We start from the raw sequence: 19,270 nt of genomic DNA on the forward strand, positions 1-19,270 counted from the left end.
CCTTTTAAACAGAGGCTGGATGGACATCTGTCGGGAGTGCTTTGAATGCGATTTTCCTGCTTCTTTGCAAGGGGTTGGACTGGTTGTCCCATGAGGTCTCTTCCAACTCTATGATTCTATTTGGACTTCTATTGATCCGGTTTTCTGTTGCAGAGCAGACACTGTTGAGTACAACCCACTGCACACACTTAGGTGTTTAATCCTTGCAGTTGCTCAATGGCCTTATCAAGCACCTCCTTGCTGCACTTTTCCAGACCTTATTCAACCCTAACAAGACTGTGGTGAAGATGTTTGTGGTGATTTACGACCTGCGCGAGATGCCTGCCAATCACCAGACATTCCTGCGGCAAAGAACCTTTTCTGTCCCTGTGAGACGAGAAACTAAGCGAAGCATCAATAAAGAGAACACGCGACACACGGAAGAAAGGCTACTACGCTACCTCATTCACCTGAGGTAAGGCTGCCCCGAGTAGGCACCTCTTTGCATGCTGCAATGCCATTCGAATGCTCAACGTGCACTGTAATTGATGCTGACAAAATCTTTTGGAAAAAGCCCATGCAAACTAATATAGGTTTGGGTTGTTCAGGCTATATGGCCAGGTTTTTCAGGCTATATGGCCATGTTCTAGAAGCATTCTCTCCTGATGTTTCACCTGCATCTATGGCAAGCATCCCTAGAATGGTTTGGTGGGAATTGACTTTGAGGAGACATGATGAGGGAGTTGTAGTTCACCTACATCCAGAGAGCACTGTGGACGGAAACAATGATGGATCTGTACCAAATTTGGCACGAATCCTCAATCTGCCCAAATGTCAACACTGGTGGAGTTTGGGGAAATCACCTTGACACTTGGGAGTTGTAGTTGCTGGGATTTATAGTTCACCTACAATCAAAACAGAAAATCCTAGAATGGTTTGGTGGGCATTGTCCTTGAGTTTGGGAGTTGTAGTTCACCTACATCCAGAGAGCACTGTGGACTCAAAACTATGATCAATCTGGACCAAACTTGGCATGAACACTCAATATGTTCAAATGTGAACTCTGGTGGAGTTTGGGGAAAATAGACCTTGAAATTTGAGAGTTGTGGTTGCTGGGATTTATAGTTCACCTACAATCAAAGAGCATTCTCAACCCCATCAATGATAGAATTGGGCCAAACTTCCCACACAGAACCCCCATGGCCAACAGAAAACATTGTATATTCTGACGATCTTCGGCGACCCCTCTGACACCCCTTCGCGACCCCCCAAGGGGTCGCGACCCCCAAGTTGAGAAATACTGCTTTATTACCTTGTTTCTTACCAACACACTGCTGCAAACAACACTGAACGTTTATCTTTCTTTATCTTTCCAACGCCAATGCTGCTCAAACCCTTTCAACTTAGACAAAGGACGAGGAGGAGAAACAATTTGTAAAAAAAGGAACTACTTCATCATAGGTTGTTAGCTGACATGTCCCTGTAATGAATGAGAAATAAATACTGGTTTTTCATTTATTTTTATTTTTTGCTGTAACATTAGATGATAAAACAAGTTGAGCTGCCGAAACCCTGCAAGTTCTCTCCAAAACAAATGAAGTCATACAACTGTAAATTGCTTTGTGGCCTCATCTGTTGAGAAGGCCCCAATTAAAGGTCTGTCAGCGCTTTTATTGTATCATCTCTTCAGCAAGAGCCTGTCAGCAGAAACATTTGCCTAGGGCTGAAACTTGACATATGGGGATAGGAAAAAAAAAAACCCCACAAAAACAAAAGTGACCTTTTAAAACATTTAAAAAAGATGGTTTGTGCCACTTTTCATGCCCAGATTTGTGTGTTCATCAAAACTTTTGGATGTTTTGGTTGGCAGGCTGTCTTTTTACCTGCCTCCATAATTGCAATCCTAACCTATAATTTCCTGATGCAACGCAGAGATGTGCAAATCACCATTCTCCACCTAGAGACTTACTCGCGTCTATAAAAAAATTCCAAATAATCTGATGCATAACGCTAATTGAGTCCTTTTAAAACCCTTTCTTGGCAAGTCTCAAGAGGTCGTGTGGGGATACACTTCCTTTGGCCTCGGAGACCCACGTTGTTTCTCGGTGGTTGCAAAAGACTGTTCAGGAGGACATAAAAATAATAAGCTTAGTGGCTCAGCATTCCTATCTGTAAGTAGAAATACAGTGTTTATGACTCATTTCTAAAAATTCGCTTGAATATCAAAAGTGATTTAAAATTTGGAATTGGTATTTATAATTTGTTGTCCTTGCTTCAGCTAAGCTGAAACCTGATCCTCAAAGCAGGGGTCATGTAAGGATACATGGAAATGCCACGGTTGCCTTTTGAATTAACTCAAAAATAATTGTTCAGATTATAAACAAATGATGAAGGGCCTGGAGAACAAGTCCTGTGAGGAGTGGCTTAAAGAGCTGGGCATCTTTAACCTTCAGTAGAGAAGGCTGAGAGGAGACATTATGAGGGCCATGTATAAATATGTGAGGGGAAGTCATAGGGAGGAAGGAGCAGATCAAGGGTCTGGAGAACAAGCCCTATGAGGAGCAGCTTAAAGAGCTGGGCATGTTTAACCTTTAGAGAAGACTGAGAGGAGACATGATGAGGGCCATGGATCAATATGTGAGGGAAGTCCTAGGGAGGAGGGAGCAAGCTTCCTTTCTGCTGCCCTGGAGACTAGGACACAATGGAGCAATGGCTTCAAACTACAAGAAAGGAGATTCCATCTGAACATTAGGAAGAACTTCCTGACTGTGAGAGCTGTCCAACAGTGGAACTCTTTGCCCCGGAGTGTGGTGGAGGCTCCTTCTTTGGAAGCTTTGAAACAGAGGCTGGATGACCATCTGTTGGGGATGCTTTGAATGCAATTTTCCTGCTTCTTGGCAGAATGGGGTTGGACTGGATGGCCCATGAGGTCTCTTCCAGCTCTAGGATTCTATGATTCCTAAAGCTTTTTGGTAGCACTATTATAGTTTTGGATTCTGGTGGTTGTTGACTATCATCAGGGAAGAATACTGTTGGAACTTCACCCTAACCTGCATAAGGTTGTAGTCCTCATCCAGAACTTAGATTTTATTTTATTTATTGTGTCAGAAGTGACTTGGATACAGTTATAATATATTTTAAAAAACAATCAAAGTTAAAAATTTGGCATTATGCTAAATGTCCTTTGACCACTAGCTGGCCTCTTGGAGTACATCTGGTGTAGCTGCAAGAAGGTCCTCCCTTGTGCATGTGGCAGGGCTCAGGGTGCATTCCAGTAGGTGGTCAGTGGTTTGCTCTTCTCCACACTTGCATGTCGTGGATTCCACTTTGTGGCCCCATTTCTTAAGGTTGGCTCTGCATCTCGTGGTGCGAGAGTGCAGTCTGTTCAGCGCCTTCCAAGTCGCCCAGTTTTCTGTGTGCCCGGGGAGGGGGGGGTGTGTCTCTCATTTGGTATCAGCCATTGGTTCTGAGTTTGAGCCTGCCACTTTTGGACTCTTGCTTGCTGGGGTGTTCCAGCGAGTGTCTCTCTAGATCTTAGAAAACTATTTCTTGATTTAAGGTGGTGGCATGCTGGTTGATATCTGGACAGGGGATGGGCTGGAGATGTCAATGCCTTGGTCCTTTTATTATTGGCTGCTACTTCCTGGCAGATGTCAAGTAGAGCAATGCCGGCTAAACAGTATAATTTTTCCAACGGTGTTGGGTGTAGGCATCCTGTGATAATGCAGCATGTCTCATTAAGAGCTACATCCACCGTTTTAACGTGGTGAGATGTGTTCCACACTGGACATGTCTTCTCAGCAGCAGAGTAGCATAGCGCACACTGTATCTGGTTGTGATTCTCAGCTTGTGCCACTCAGCTTTTGTGTGATATTGTTTCTAGCGCCCACCTTTTGCTTGATGTTCAGGCAGTGCTTCTTGTAGGTCAGAGCACGGTCCAGAGTGACTCCCAGGTATTTGGGTGTGCTGCAATGCTCCAGTGAGATTCCTTCCCAGGTAAACCCTCAGAGCTCAAGATGCTTGTCTGTTCTTAAGATGAAAAGCACACGTCTGTGTTTTAGATGGATTAGGGATCAGCTGGTTTTCCCTGGAATAGACAGCAAGAGCTCCTAAAGCCTTGCAGAGCTTCTGTTCAACCATTTCAAAGCTCCTTGCTTGAGCGGTGATAGCATGATCGTCAGCATAGATAAAACATAGATAATCCTCACACTTGAGATGCTTGTCTGTTCTTAAGATGAAAAGCACACATCTGTGTTTTGGATAGATTAGGGATTAGGGAAAAGAAATGACACAATTTCTTTTATTTATTAAAAGAGGAATCAATCGATGGTTAGAATAAAGCTGAAGTTTGTGTTTTAGATGGTTTAAGAATCAGCTGGTTTTCCCTGTAATAGGCAGCAAGAGCTCCTAAAGCTTTGCAGAGCTTCTGTTCAACCATTTCAAAGCTCCTTGCTTGGGTGGTGATGGCACAATCATCAGTATAGATGAAACACTCTGTCCCTTCTGGAAGTGGCTGATGATTTGTATAAATATTAACCATTGATGGAGCAATCACACTCCCCTGAGGCAGGCCGCTCTTCTATTTTTGCCACCTGCTTCTCTGGCTCTGAAACTCATAAAAAAACTACTATTTTGTAGCAGATTTCCTATGAACCAGGTGAGGTGGTAGTTCTTTGTGATATTATACGTTTTTCTCAGGAGAAGGTGATGATTTACAGTGTCACAAGCTGCTGACAGGTCTATGAAAACAGCTCCTGTAATCTGTTGCCTTAAGACTTTCATAGGTCTTAGATAAATTAGTTGGCAGCGAAAAGCCATTCCCCCATTTTCCTCCTCCTCCTATCACCTTTCTTGTTAAACTGATATATGTCAGGGACACACCTGAGCACGCGGCAAGTTCTTGAGTTATTAATTTTGTTCTTCTCCTGTGAGCATGGAGAGAGACGAGATGTCTGCCGTGAGGCCTTGTGTTTACTTTCCTATGTGGTTAAATAGTTCTTTGAATAACATCATTTATAAAGCTTTTTAAAAAGCTTGACTTTGCTCCTGTAATTGCTGAAGCTCAGTCACTCTACTGCTGACACGAGAATCTTCTGATCTGCTGAACTGCTGCTAATGCTGTTGTTGCTGCTTTACATTTTAAAATGCTTTTTTCATTTTGAAAATTACCCCCCCCCCCCCCCCCCAACAAATACTAGCATGTATTACTCTCCTCTCCAGGTTCCAGAGTTCAAAGTCTGGAAAGATCTACCTCTACAGAGACGTAAGGCTCCTGTTTTCTCGGAAATCCATGGAAGTCGACAGCGGCGCTGCATACGAACTCAAATCTTACACGGAATCGCCAACAAACCCCCAGTTTTCACCCCGATGCTAGCAAGAGGCAACCATGAAAACTCTTTGTTCAACTATCTAAGGCAAACAATTGGGATAATAAAGCATACTGGGTACAAGCTAACTAGCAAAGAAAGTGGGGTGATGGTCACATGGGGAGTCAAGGCTCTTCTGGACTCTTGGACCAGTTCTTCAACACGCTTCTGGAATGAGCTTCGTGTATTCCAAGTAGACTGGAACGTACTTAGTCCTAATCTTTTTTTTATACTGGTTTTAAACCACTTCATTGGATGTGTTGCAATAGCAGATTCCCAGATTAGTTTAGTGTTTACACCTTATTTTATTTTTCTGGTTATTTAATATTTAATGTTTATTTTACTTAAGTGATATTTGTCTTGACTGTTCTAATGTAGCACAAATCCTATGTAAAATCATACTACGTATTTTTGACATTAATATTGAAATCTGAAATATATACCGAAAGTCTTTACTTTGCTGTGTGACGTGTTTTTAAGATACTTAACGCTGCTTTAAAATTAGGAAGGGATTCTGATCGGCATCCATTGCATCACCATACTATGCAAAGCATGTTAAGAGGAGGGGGGTTGTGTAATTATTCCCCTTCATATTACTCATTTCCTTCCCATGGTAACACAGACACCCATACTGCAGAGATATTTGACTTCTCATTCAACTCATTGATCCAACTCATAATTTGCACCCCTTTAAAAAAACCCTCCTCAAAGCATTTCACTTTGTCCTAATGGTCCGTACCATAACTTTACAAAAAACATCACTGTCCCATTCCTGACTTTCTCAGACTGTGTTTTCTTTTTTTAAAAAGGATGTACTGTGAAAACAAAGTAGTATTTATATCTTAAATATATGTGAAAACAGCAATGTTGGAATTCTGGTTTTATTTGGAGACTACCTTAAGTATCTGGAGATGCCCGAGTTAAATACCGAAAGATAAATATTAGAAGTAGTAATTGTTTGGATTTTATGAATGGTGGACCTATTCGAAACACGTATCAATCTCCAGATGTAAGATACATATGAGTCTTTGGATGTGGCCGAACTACAACTCCCATCATTGCCCTCGAAACCTCATCACAGTATGTTAAGTTGGCCATAATAATAATAATAATAATAAACTTTATTTGTACCCCGCCACCATCTCCCCAAAGGGGATTTGGTGCGGCTTACATGGGGCCAGGCCTGAACAAAAATTACACTATAACAATACAAATTACAATCAAATAAACAACATAAGAGTAAATATAAAACATCAAAGCATATACAACAATATACACAATATACACAAAACATAAAAACTAAACATAATGGCAGACAAACAAATAATGGGTACGATGGTTCAGATCCATTAATGGTGGCATTCACAGTGCTCTCTGGATGTGAGGCGACCTACAGTTCGCATCATCCAGGGTAAATTCCGCTACCAAATCCCTCCAGTTGTTAAAATGTGGCCCTGGTGGGTCTATGTGCCACGTCTGATGTAGATCCATCGTTGGTGGAATTCACAGTACTCTCTAGATGTGGGAGCCATCTTGGCAAATACATCTGTATGTATTTTGACTTTTATTTATATAAATAAAAATGTTTGTGGGATTAACGTAACTCAAAAACCACTGGACGAATTGCTGCCAAATTTAGCCACAACCCGAGTGAGACAACACCCCAACCCTAACCCCTAACAACTAAACTGAATCTAAAGTTGACTGAAAACTGATTCATAATCTTTTTGGTACTAATGTTAGAGAGTGGTCCCTCATCAAAATGGTTGGGAACCACTGACTTTAAAGGAAGAACAATTTTAACCAACATAAACTTACCAGTGTTCAATGGGAAGTGTTTGGCCTGCTTTTGGTTGATGAGAGAGTCAAATTAATTAGGATTATTGTTGTTGTTGTGTGCCTTCAAGTCAGTTCAGACTTAGGCTGACCCTCAGTCTAAAGTTTAGGTCAGAGCCCGGGTCAAGGACCACGGAGGGCTTCATCTGGCCTGTGGGCCTTAGTTTGGTGACCCCTGGAATAGATAGTCCTTGTGCTCTTAATGGTGTTTTGCTCATACTGGGCCATGAGGTGGCAGTAGAAAGCTTCCTCTTCTATTGCACTCTGTAATGAGTAATATGCCCTCCTTTAAAATCCCTATTAAATCCATGGGGTTGCCATAAATCAACAGGCGTGTTGGAAGGCACTTACACACAGAGATACGAATTGCAAAAAACTTAACCATGGACAGCTTTGACACGACAGTACATTCTTACAGTGACTTCTTTGAGCCTAAACTTTCAAAAGACATGGTGTGTCCTTAACCTAGAGCAGCTCTTCAAAAGCCACTTTGAGCAGTAAAACTTGGTCCAGTTCTGAGTCCTTCTCTCGATCGGTGCCACTTAGGGACACACACTTCTCCCATCTTTTTAAGCAATTGTAAACACCTTGCTCCAAAGGTTGCTCCAAAGGCCACGTTGTGACTTTGGAAATCAGAGTCTCGTCACCTGAGAAATGCTTGCTATTCTAAAATAACTTCATGGTTGGAAAGAGGTGGAAGTCCGATGGTGCAAGGTTGGGTGAATCAGGGAGATGTGGTAGAATTTCAAAGCCAGAGTGGTATGCGTCCATTTGGGCAACGGGTGAGTGCATTGCCTTGCAGAAGGCAAAGGACACCTTTGGTGAGCATGCCACATTGTCTCTTGGTTTTGATGGCCTCCCACAATTTCCGCAGCAGTGGAGCATCATATGCTCCAGTGATCCTGGTGCCCTTTGCTAGGAAATCTACCAACATTACTCCGTGTTGGTCCCAAAAGACTGTGAGCATGACCTTGCCTGCCGAGAGTTGGGCACGTGCCTTCTTTGGAGGTGGTGAGTCAGGATGCCTCCAGTGCATTGACTGGACTTTAGTCTCGGGATCTGAGTGATGGACCCAGCTTTCCTCCTGTATGATCACTCTGTTGACAAAAGTCCTCCTGGTTTCCATGGTACATCATCGTCAAGAGAGGCTGAGAGCATTGGACTAGTTCCTGCTTCTGGAAAGGTGTGAGCAGCCGGGGGACCCAGTGAGAAGATATCTTATGCATCTGAAGATGGTCTTGGGTGATTTTTTTCCACGGACCCCACAATCATCTTGACATTTTGGGCTAGGTGGCAAATGGATAAGCGGCAATTTTCCAAAATGGCAACCTCCACTTGCTGGATGGTGTGTTCATCAAGAGCAGAGAGGGGTCGCCCTGGAATTGGAGCTGCTTGCACCAAAGTCCAACCACATTTGAATGGACAATGCGTGTTCTTGACTCATCATTTATTTATTTCTCGTGTCAGGGCAGCCAGTCAATTATATTACATTTCTAACAGAACAAAGCAAACAGAGAAAATACAAAATGTGTGAGTTTGGTAGTTGATTAAATGTCCTTTGACCAGTATCTGGCCACTTGGAGTGCTTCTGGTGTTGCTGCAAGAAGGTCCTCCATTGTGCATGTGGCTGGGCTCAGGTTGCATTGCAGCAGGTGGTCTGTGGTTTGCTCCTCTCCCCATTCGCATGTCGAGGATTCCACTTTGTGGCCCCATTTCTTAAGTTTGGTTCTGCATCTTGTGGTGCCAGAGCGCAGTCTGTTCAGCGCCTTCCAAGTCGCCCAGTCCTCTGTGTGCCCAGGGGGGAGTCTCTCATTTGGTATCAGCCATTGGTTGAGGTTCTGGGTTTGAACCTGCCACTTTTGGACTCTCACTTGCTGAGGTGTTCCAGCGAGTGTCTCTGTAGATCTTAGAAAACTATGTTTGGATTTAAGTTGTTGACGTGCTAGCTGATACCCAAACAGGGGATGAGCTGGAGATGTCTCTGCCTTGGTCCTTTCACTATTGGCTGCCACTTCCCGGCGGATGTCAGGTGGTGCGATACCAGCTAAACAGTGTAATTTCTCCAGTGGTGTAGGGCACAGACACCCTGTGATAATGCGGCATGTCTCATTAAGAGCCACATCCACTGTTTTAGTGTGTTGAGATGTGCTCCACCCTGGGCACTGGGCATGCCTACTCAGCAGCAGAGTAGCATAGCGCAAGGGGGAATCATCACCATAAACCTCTTTCATCATTGGTGTGTGGCCTTTCAAGTAACGGAACTTGAGGACTGCTCTGTCTTCCACTGGGTCCAGTCTCAAACCTCACACCACTTCAGCACCTGTACAATCAAGGCCGTTCTCAGTTCTGAGCTGTAAATTGGCACATCACCTCTAGAGACTTATATCATTACACATGTGCAGTTTCAACATCCTATGATAAATAGAAGTGGGTCCGGGGAAATCTTTCATGAAAGCCCTTCTTATACCTTGCTTTATGTCTCCAGAAGAATGATGTGTATGTGGGGTGTATACAGTGTGTATATATATATATATATATATATATATATATAAAACACACACACACGGGCAAACTTCAGCCATATGTGTGTGTGTATACAGTATGTATGTATGTATATATATATATATATATATATATATACATACACACACATATACATACATACACACATATATATACATATACACACATGCCTGGTGTGTGTGTGTGTGTATGTATACACACGCACACAAACATATATGGCTGAAGTTTGCCCATGCCTGGTGTGTGTATATACATACATACATACACACATATATATACATATAAACACATGCCTGGTGTGTGTGTGCGTATGTATACACACGCACACAAACATATATGGCTGAAGTTTGCCCATGCCTGGTGTGTGTATATACATACATACATACATACACACATATATATACATATACACACATGCCTGGTGTGTGTGTGTGTATGTATACACACGCACACAAACATATATGGCTGAAGTTTGTTCATGCCTGGTGTGTGTGTGTTTGTGTGTATATACACACCTCTATATGGCTGCCTCTTAAGACCCAGCAAACGAGCTCAAAACACTCCCAATTTTCAAGAATGACTTTAGCTGTTAGGCATTGTGGGAGTTTTAGTTCCAAACACCCAAAGGCCTCAAGGCCCCAGATTGGGCTCGACCTCAGAAGCGGAAGCCCTCCCCTTCACAATCCCCACAAGACTACCCTTCCCAGCATGCCATGGGCGAAAGAGGCTGGGAAGATGACGCGTGAAAGCCGAGGTCTCGCGAGAGCTCCGCCAAACCCCGCCTCTTTCGCGGGCGGCCTCATTCATTTGCTCTCGGGTTGAGAGAGAGAGAGAGAGAGAGACGCCTGGAAGGCGAGAAAGAAGAAGTTTGGACCTCTCGGCTCGCCGTCGACAAGCGGGCGGCCATCTTGTGCGCGGTTGAGGCGGCTGCGCTTTGCCGGCTGAGGGCCTTCCTCGCTTCGGGGGCGTCGCTGGCGGAGGAAGGGGAAGCGAGCAGGCCGCGGTTGGTGGGCAGGCAGCCATGTCGGCGGAGAGCTCGGAGCCCACTTCGGCCGAGGAGCAGAAGGTGAGGCGGAGGCCTGGCCTGGAGGAGAAGGCCAGGCCGGCCCAGGTGGGCTGAGGAGGAAGGCTTTCCTTTCCAACAGGGTCTAGACTAGGCCTCGGCCAACTTGGGCCCTCCAGGGGTTTTGGACTCCAACTCCCACCATTCCTAACAGCCTCAGGCCCTTTCCTTTTCACCCTCAGCCGCTTAAGCGGCTGAGGGTGAAAAGGAAAGGGCCTGAGGCTGTTAGGAATGGTGGGAGTTGGAGTCCAAAACCCCTGGAGGGCCCAAGTTGGCCCAGGCCTGGGTTTTTAATATATGTTAATGTTTTTAATTGTATTTATGGTATTGTGGGCATTGAATTTTTCCCCTGCAAACCGCCTCGAGTGGCCTGTGAGCTGAGAAAGGTGGGATACAAAACAGTAAATAAATCTATATATTGATGTTTAATGGTTTGTGATGCTATTGCTTTTAAATGCTTAATGGTTTTGTATTGTGTATACCTAAATTGTTGTAAACCGCTCTGAATCGCCTAAGGGCTGAGAAGAGCGGTATACAAATAAAGTAAGTAAATAAATAAATAAATTGTCGAAGGCTTTCGTGGCTGGAATCACTCCGTTCTTGTGGGTTTTTTCGGGCTATATGGCCATGTTCTAGAGGCATTCCTCCTGACGTTTCGCCTGCATCTATGGCAAGCATCCTCAGAGGTGAGGTCTGCTGGAAACTGGGGAAAAATCGCAGCGCCCCAAAAAAACTGGACCACCAAACGCAGCCTTGCCCAAACAAGAATCCAGGAACATGAAAGGCACTGCAGACTACTCCAACCAGAGAAATCAGCCATAGCAGAGCACCTGATGAACCAACCTGGACACAGCATTTTATTTGAGGACACAAAAATGCTGGACCACTCTCACAACCACCATGTCAGACTACACAGAGAAGCCATTGAAATCCACAAACATGTGGACAATTTCAACACCTCTGAGGATGCTTGCCATAGGTACAGGCGAAACGTCAGGAGAAATGCCTCTAGAACATGGCCATATAGCCCGAAAAAACCCACAAGAACTGAGAAATAAATAAATATAAATAAAAATGTAATACTCGTTCGTGGGATTAACATAATTCAAAAACCACTGGGGGAATTGACACCAAATTTGGACACAAGGCACCTATCAGGCCAACAACTGACCCATCACTCATAAAACACTGAAAAACACAGCAGAAGAGACTTAAAAAGACAAAAAATATAAAAAAAACCACACATTACAACCCATGCGCAAAGCCACATATATACACAAACACACATATGCACAAATATATACATACACATATATACACACACTGAGACCAAATTTGGACACAATATACCTACCAGGCCAACAACTGACCATCACTCATAAAAGACTGAAAAACACAGCAGAAGAGACTTAAAAAGACAAAAAAAAAACCACACACACACATTACAACCCATGCGCAAAGCCACATATATACACAAACACACATATGCACAAATATATACACACACATATATACATACATACACACACTGAGACCAAATTTGGACAAACTGAGACCAAATTTGGACACAATATACCTACCAGGCCAACAACTGACCATCACTCATAAAACACTGAAAAACACAGCAGAAGAGACTTAAAAAGACAAAAAAACCAAAAAAAACCACATTACAGCTCATGGGTAAAACCACATATATACACTTATATAAAAGTGTAATGTTCAATGTATTATTGAAGGCTTTCATGGCCGGAATCACTGAGGGCGGAAACAGAAGAACGGCCTGCCTCAGGGGAGCGTGCTTGATCCATCCATGTTCAACATTTACACAAATGACCAGCCACTGCCAGAAGGGACAGAGAGTTTCATCTATGCTGATGATCGTGCCATCACCGCTCAAGCAGGGAGCTTTGAGATGGTCGAACAGAAGCTCTCCGAAGCTCCAGGTGCTCTTACGGCCTATTCCAGGGAAAACCAGATGATCCCTAATCCATCTAAAACACAGGCATGCACCTTTCATCTCAAGAACAGACAAGCATTCCAAGCTCTGAGGATGATCTGGGAAGGAATCCCACTGGAGCATTGCAGCGCACCCAAATACCTGGAAGTCACCCTGGACCGTGCTCTGACCTACAAGAAGCACTGCCTGAATATCAAGCAAAAGTGGACACAAGAAATAATATCATATGGAAGCTGACTGGTACAACCTGGGGATCACAACCAGACACAGTGAAGACATCTGCCCTTGCGCTATGCTACTCTGCTGCTGAGTATGCATGCCCAGTGTGGAACACATCTCACTACGCTAAAACAGTGGATGTTGCTCTTAATGAGACATGTTGCATTATCACAGGGTGTCTGCGCCCTACACCACTGGAGAAACTACACTGTCTAGCCGGTATCGCACCACCTGACATCCGCCGGGAAGTAACAACCAATAGTGAAAGGACCAAGGCAGAGACATCTCCAGCTCATCCCTTGTTTGGGTATCAGCCAAACAGTCAACAACTTAAATCAGTCAGTTTTCTAAGATCTACAGAGACACTTGCTGGAACACCCCAGCAAGCGAGAGTCCAAAAGTGGCAGGCTCAAACCCAGAACCTCAACCAATGGCTGATACCAAATGAGAGACTCCCCCCTGGGCACACAGAAGACTGGGCAACTTGGAAGGCGCTGAACAGACTGCACTCTGGCACCACGAGATGCAGAGCCAACCTTAAGAAATGGGGCCACAAAGTGGAATCCACGACATACGAGTGTAGAGAAGACCAAACCACTGACCACCTGCTGCAATGCAACCTGAGCCCTGCCACATGCACAATGGAGGACCTCCTTGCGGCAACACCAGAGGCACTCCAAGTGGCCAGATAATGGTCAAAGGACATTTAACCAACTACCAAGCTTGCAAACTTTGTGTTTTTGTTTGTTTGTTTGTTTTGTTAAAAATGTAATACAACTGTCTGGTTGCTCCTGACACAATAAATAAATAAATACTGGGTTGTTGTAGGTTTTATCGGGCTATATGGCCATGTTCTAGAGGCATTCTCTCCTGACGTTTCGCCTGCATCTATGGCAAGCACAACCTCTGAGAATGCTTGCCATAGATGCAGGCGAAACATCAGGAGAGAATACCTCTAGAACATGGCCATATAGCCCGAAAAAAACCTACAACAACCCAATGTAATGTTTGTTTGTGGGATTAAAATAATTCAAAAACCACTGGATGAATTGATACCAAATTTGGACACAATATTATCAGGCCAATAAGTGACCATCACTCATAAAAAGACTGAAAACCTCAGCAGAAGAGACTTAAAAAGACAAAAAATAAAAAACACATTAAAACCACATATATACACATACATACACACACACACATATACATACATACACACACACATATACAGACTAGGTCACAGCAATGCGTGGCAGGGGACAGCTAGTCTATATAAATAAAAATGTAATGTTTGTTTGTGGGAGTAACATAACTCAAAAACCATGGGATGAATTGACACCAAATTTCGACGCAATATACCTATCATGCCAACAAATGGTCATCACTCATAAAAACACTGAAAAACACAGCAGAGGGGGCTTAAAAAGGCAACCCCCCCAATGCATTACAACGCATGTGCAAAACCATGCACACACATATACACATATATAAACACACAAAACACATATACACAAACCAGTCCACAGCAACACGTGGCAGGGGACAGCTAGTATACACTAAAACAGTGTAGTAATTATATTTAATAGTATTACTATATCACTATATTATTATATATTATTATGTTGTATTGTTATTAGTATTATATTGTCCAATCCAATAAGCCTTTTTTGACATATACTTAGCAAAAAAGTATAAAATACAGTACAAACCATAGAACTATTCAAAAAAGGAGACTAAGTATTTTACTGGATCATGTTATAATATTATAAATGTTTATAGAGTATAGGGCCCCTGGTGGTGTAGTGGGTTAAATTGCTGAGCTGCTGAACTTGCTGACCAAAAGGTTCATGGTTCGAATGTGAGGTGCGGAGTGAGCCCCCGCTGTTAGGCCCAGCTTCTCCCACCCTAGCAGTTTGAAAACATGCAAATGTGAGTAGATCAATAGGTAGCACCTTGGCGGGAAGGTAACAGCTCTCCATGCCATCATGCTGGCCGCATGTCCTTGGAGGTGTCTAAGGACAATGCCGGCTTTTCGGCTTAGAAATGGAGATGAGCACCACCCCCAGAGTCGGACACGACTAGACTTAATGTCAGGGGAAACCTTTACCTTATATACACTATATTATATTATTAGCATAGCCTTAGTTTTACTCTGTTGCCATTAATTTAACTGGGATTTCATTTCTGACATGAAAGGTGTGTTCTAAAGCAGTTTGGGTTGTAATCAGTCACTAAAGGTTGTTAAAAACAACACTAAAATATGTTATTATTATCATTTAGATAATTAAAACAACAAATTAACAAAAGTTTATAACTTTTCATGTTTCATCACCCACTGAAGTTCTTTTTTTTAAGATGAAGGAAATATGGGAAAATGTGTGTTGTCTGTGGAGTATCTTAGATGTGGAGGGAGGCTTTTGTAAAATCAAATGGCTTATCAGTCAGAATTGTGATAGCTTTCAGTCAGAATGGGACCAAGGGTCCTGTGAGAAAAGCCAAAATGTTTAATTTGCCATTTTCAAACTGCATATCCTCTTGTTAACTCAGAATTGCCTTACTCCTAGATGAAGCTCATAGTCTTGTGGAAGTAGTTGCTAGGCAATCTCAGTTGAGTTTACTAATCGAATGCTTTAGTATTTAAACGTGTGAATGATAGAGAGTTGGTAGAGATGGTAGTTCAAATTTCTATAATAAGCCATTTCTATAAGAAGCCCGCCTACCTGCGTGACCACATTTCTGTGTACGAACCCACACAATCTCTTCGATAATCTGGAGAGGCCCTTCTCGTGCTCCCACCTCCTTCGCAGGCGCGTTAGGTGGGAAAGAGGGAGAAGGCCTTCTCAGTGGTGGCCCCTCAACTCTGGAACTCACTTTCTAAGGACATCAGACATGCCCCAACTCTGGCAGTCTTTAGGAGGAGCCTGAAAACGTGGTTGTTCCAGTGTGTTTTCCCAGAATAAGGAAAACCCTCAGCAATATACCCTCAAAATGCACTTTACCATTGATTTGAGATTGATTGCATTCCTTCATCTCTTCTTGAAAATTCTACCCTAGTTATAGTCTACCTTGTCCATGTCCAGCATTATTTTTAATTTTATTCTATTACATTTGGCCCGGCCATTGGTTTTAAATGCTTGTGTGTTACTGTTGATTTATTGTTTATTTTTTGTTATGTGATTCATATTAATTGTATTGCTTTGATTGTTTTGTTATTGCTTTTATTTATTGATGTACTGTGGGCTTGGCCTCATGTAAGTCGCTCCGAGTCCCTTGGGGAGATGGTAGGGGGGTACAAATAAAGTATTATTATTATTATTTATTGTTATTTAACTTGGTTTGACTTTAGTTGAATAAGCAAAGCATCTTAAGAAGGATTAGTGAAACGGTATAAATATTAATTCTTTATGTATTCAGGAAATGGAAGACAAAGTGATTAGTCCTGAGAAGGCTGAAGAAGCAAAGTTGAAAGCCAGATACCCTCATCTGGGACAAAAGCCCGGTGGCTCAGATTTCTTGAGGAAGCGGCTCCAAAAAGGAGTGAGTAAGACTAGCCAACACTGTGTTAAGCTGTCTGAGAAAGGAGAGCCTTTTAATCTGTCTGGTTATTTAAAGCAAAACTTGCTTTAAAACCTGCTGTACAATGATTGAATTGGTAATCATGAATTTGGAATTCATAGTTGATATTTCCTCAATACTATCATTAAATTTGACACTTTAAAAATCTTGTGTTCTTTAACATTATCTCTCTTGAACTGGTTTAATCTGGCATGTTTTCTGAGTGGTAGTCATTTCCTTCAGCTTGTTGCCCTTTCTGAAAAAACGTGCTTAATGTTGTTCTAGTTCCAAATAAATATTAACCGGCGCTGTGTTTCCATGAGCTTTATAGCTGAACAGATATTTGAATCTTACACTGCCTGGCATGACACGAATTAATATTCCACTGTCTGTCTGAAGGAGAAACAAATTAAAAGAAAAGCAGATGAGCTGTTAATGTATCTTCAGGTTACATTACAAGAGTATTTAGCCATAGCAATAGTAGTCAGAATTGTTAGTAGCTTGAGTATATATATCCAAGGAATGATCCTTCTTGCAGAAAATTTTCAGCCGAGAAGATGTCTGCATCCAGAATCTTACCTTCTTAGATTACAGGTGAACTATACATCCTAGTACCTACAAATCCTATAACACATTCCTTAAGGTTTTCCAGGTTTCAGAATAGTTAATTTCAGGCTGTTCTCTATTCTCGTACTTGCCTGCATTGTTCATACACTGTAATCAATCGCAGATGTTTGATAATAGTAATGTCAATAGCCTTCGACAATAAATAGTAATGTCAACTTTCTCAGCATTTTACCAATTTGGACAGGATAAATTTGACCGGCCCAGCTTACCTGTCAGAACGTACCACCTTCTGTGATCTACCTCAAAGATTAAGATCTTCTGGGCAGGCCCTGCTCTTGATTCTACCTTCTTTGCAAGTACGACTGGTGGAGATGAGAGAAAGGGCCTTCTCAGTGATGGCTCCTTGGCTATGGAACTCCCTCCTTCCTGACATTCAGGAAGAAAGAAAAAAACAACCCGCAAAGCGCGTAGTGCAATAAGATAATAAGGAATAGTGAATGGGCCAATGGAATGACTATGGACTTGATATTTGATGACGTGATTTTAATTACTGTTTTTAAATTGTGTTGTTTATCAGTGGGCTTTAATATAAATGTTATTATATTATCGATGTTTAATTTTTTATGCTTTATGCCTAAATGTTATTTTATGTTTATGTTTTAATTTGGTTAATTTATAGTTATATGTTATTGCAGGGGTTCTCAAACTACGGCCCAAGGTCATTTACCCGGCCCTCGCTCAGGGTCAACCTAAGTCTGAAATGACTTGAAAGCACACAACAACAACAGCAATCCTATCTCATCAGGCAAAAGGAGGCCCACACTTCCCACTGAAATACTAATAAGCTTATATTTGTTAAAATTGATCTTCATTTTAATTATTGTATTGTTTTTAAGTGTTTTTGCACTACAAATAAGATATGTGCATAGGAATTCATTCATGTTTTTTTCCCAACTTATAATCTGGCCCCCCAACAGTTTGAGGGACTGTGACCTGGGCCTCTTTAAAAAGTTTGAGGAACTCTGTGTTAGGCATTGAATTTTGCCTTTATAATGTTGGAAACCGCTTTGAGTTCCCTTAGGGGGAGAAAAGCAGCATATAACTGTAGTAAATAAATAAGTAGTGACTGTTCTGTGCAGTGATGTGCTCTAGTTTTCTGAATCCCCGTATGAATATCAATTTAGTAGGTGATTCCTTAGTATTGTATTCAGTATTGCCTTTCACTCATTTCCTTGGCTTTTTCCTTTGCAGCAAAAGTATTTTGACTCTGGGGATTACAATATGGCAAAAGCAAAGATGAAGAACAAGCAGCTCCCTACCGCCGCTCCTGATAAGACTGAAGTGACAGGGGATCACATTCCTACCCCTCAGGACCTTCCACAGCGGAAACCATCTCTTGTGGCCAGTAAGCTGGCTGGCTGACTAAACGGGCAGGACTGCATGAATCTTCTCATTCCCTTACTCTTTCCTTAATAGTTACTTCTCACCTTTTTTGTTTCCACTAAGTCATTGACTGACCGCTTTGCAGGTAGTGGTAGCGTGTGCTGCTATTGTAAGAGACTCCTCTTGAAAATTCGTTTATGTATTCCTCAGATGAGTTGAGAACGATGCACTGATACAGAAAGGACACAATTTGTTAGAAGCAACGTAATCTACTTGAAAAATGTACATATATCGCATATCTGCTAGCATAGGGCTGGTTCCAGCAAATGACACAGAACGTTTGGAAATTGTTTCACGTTTCTGCTTCCCTTGGTTCTTGCTTTCTTTCGTTCTCTTTGTTTAACAGAGTATTTGGTTTGTACTGAATAGATCCTCCTGTTGTGTTTCTCCCTGTGTTTTGGTTTTGTAAACTAGAGGTTTTTAGATTGCAAGTTGCTAGAAGGTAAAGCATGTATTAAAGAAGATGGGGCTCTGACTTAATTTGTGTATCTGCTCATGAACTTGAATGGCCTTAAACCTACTTCAGCTTTAACAATAGATTTTTTTACTTGGGCAATATTTGCTCATTTTTGGCGTACTTCTTGTAGACCTCGTGCTTATTGACAACTGCCTGTTGAAGCTGGTATCCCTTTTGGTCCCGTAGCGTAGAACCCGTTTTTGAAGTGGATGAGGTGAGCATGTGCGTAGGCTGAATTCACTTTTGTGCCATTTTATGTAAATAAGACCCTTTTGCACAATTTTTGCAACTCTCTGTTGACTTTACAT

The 19,270-nt window shown here is 42.3% G+C and overlaps 2 protein-coding genes across 3 annotated transcripts in view; both read left to right on the forward strand.

The window, feature by feature from the left end:
* ATOSA (atos homolog A) overlaps window positions 1-6,210 on the forward strand; it is a 79,314-nt gene extending 73,104 nt beyond the window's left edge. For both annotated transcript variants that reach the window (XM_060755563.2, XM_060755562.2), the window contains exons 11-12: window positions 255-454; window positions 5,200-6,210. In XM_060755563.2, the coding sequence (XP_060611546.2) occupies window positions 255-454; window positions 5,200-5,353 (354 nt within the window). In that variant the 3' untranslated portion in view covers window positions 5,354-6,210. The remainder of the gene's footprint in view (window positions 1-254; window positions 455-5,199) is intronic.
* A 4,300-nt stretch (window positions 6,211-10,510) lies between these two features.
* On the forward strand, window positions 10,511-18,980 carry ARPP19 (cAMP regulated phosphoprotein 19). The gene is made up of 3 exons (XM_060755561.2): window positions 10,511-10,770; window positions 16,355-16,477; window positions 18,314-18,980. Exons 1-3 carry the CDS (start codon window positions 10,726-10,728, stop codon window positions 18,482-18,484), a joined length of 339 nt encoding a protein of 112 aa, XP_060611544.1. The 5' UTR covers window positions 10,511-10,725; the 3' UTR covers window positions 18,485-18,980.
* The last annotated feature ends 290 nt before the right edge of the window (window positions 18,981-19,270 follow it).

Source organism: Anolis sagrei, chromosome 9, assembly GCF_037176765.1.
Source record: "Anolis sagrei isolate rAnoSag1 chromosome 9, rAnoSag1.mat, whole genome shotgun sequence".
Taxonomy (NCBI): Eukaryota; Metazoa; Chordata; class Lepidosauria; order Squamata; family Dactyloidae; genus Anolis; species Anolis sagrei.

Excerpts from the sequence above, each read along its gene's own strand:
- ARPP19 (XM_060755561.2), top strand. The coding sequence starts at position 10,726 with ATGTCGGCGGAGAGCTCGGAGCCCACTTCGGCCGAGGAGCAGAAG. Across the intron at positions 10,771-16,354 it reads CTTCGGCCGAGGAGCAGAAG|GAAATGGAAGACAAAGTGAT; the intron begins GTGAGGCGGAGG and ends TTATGTATTCAG. Across the intron at positions 16,478-18,313 it reads GGAAGCGGCTCCAAAAAGGA|CAAAAGTATTTTGACTCTGG; the intron begins GTGAGTAAGACT and ends TTTCCTTTGCAG.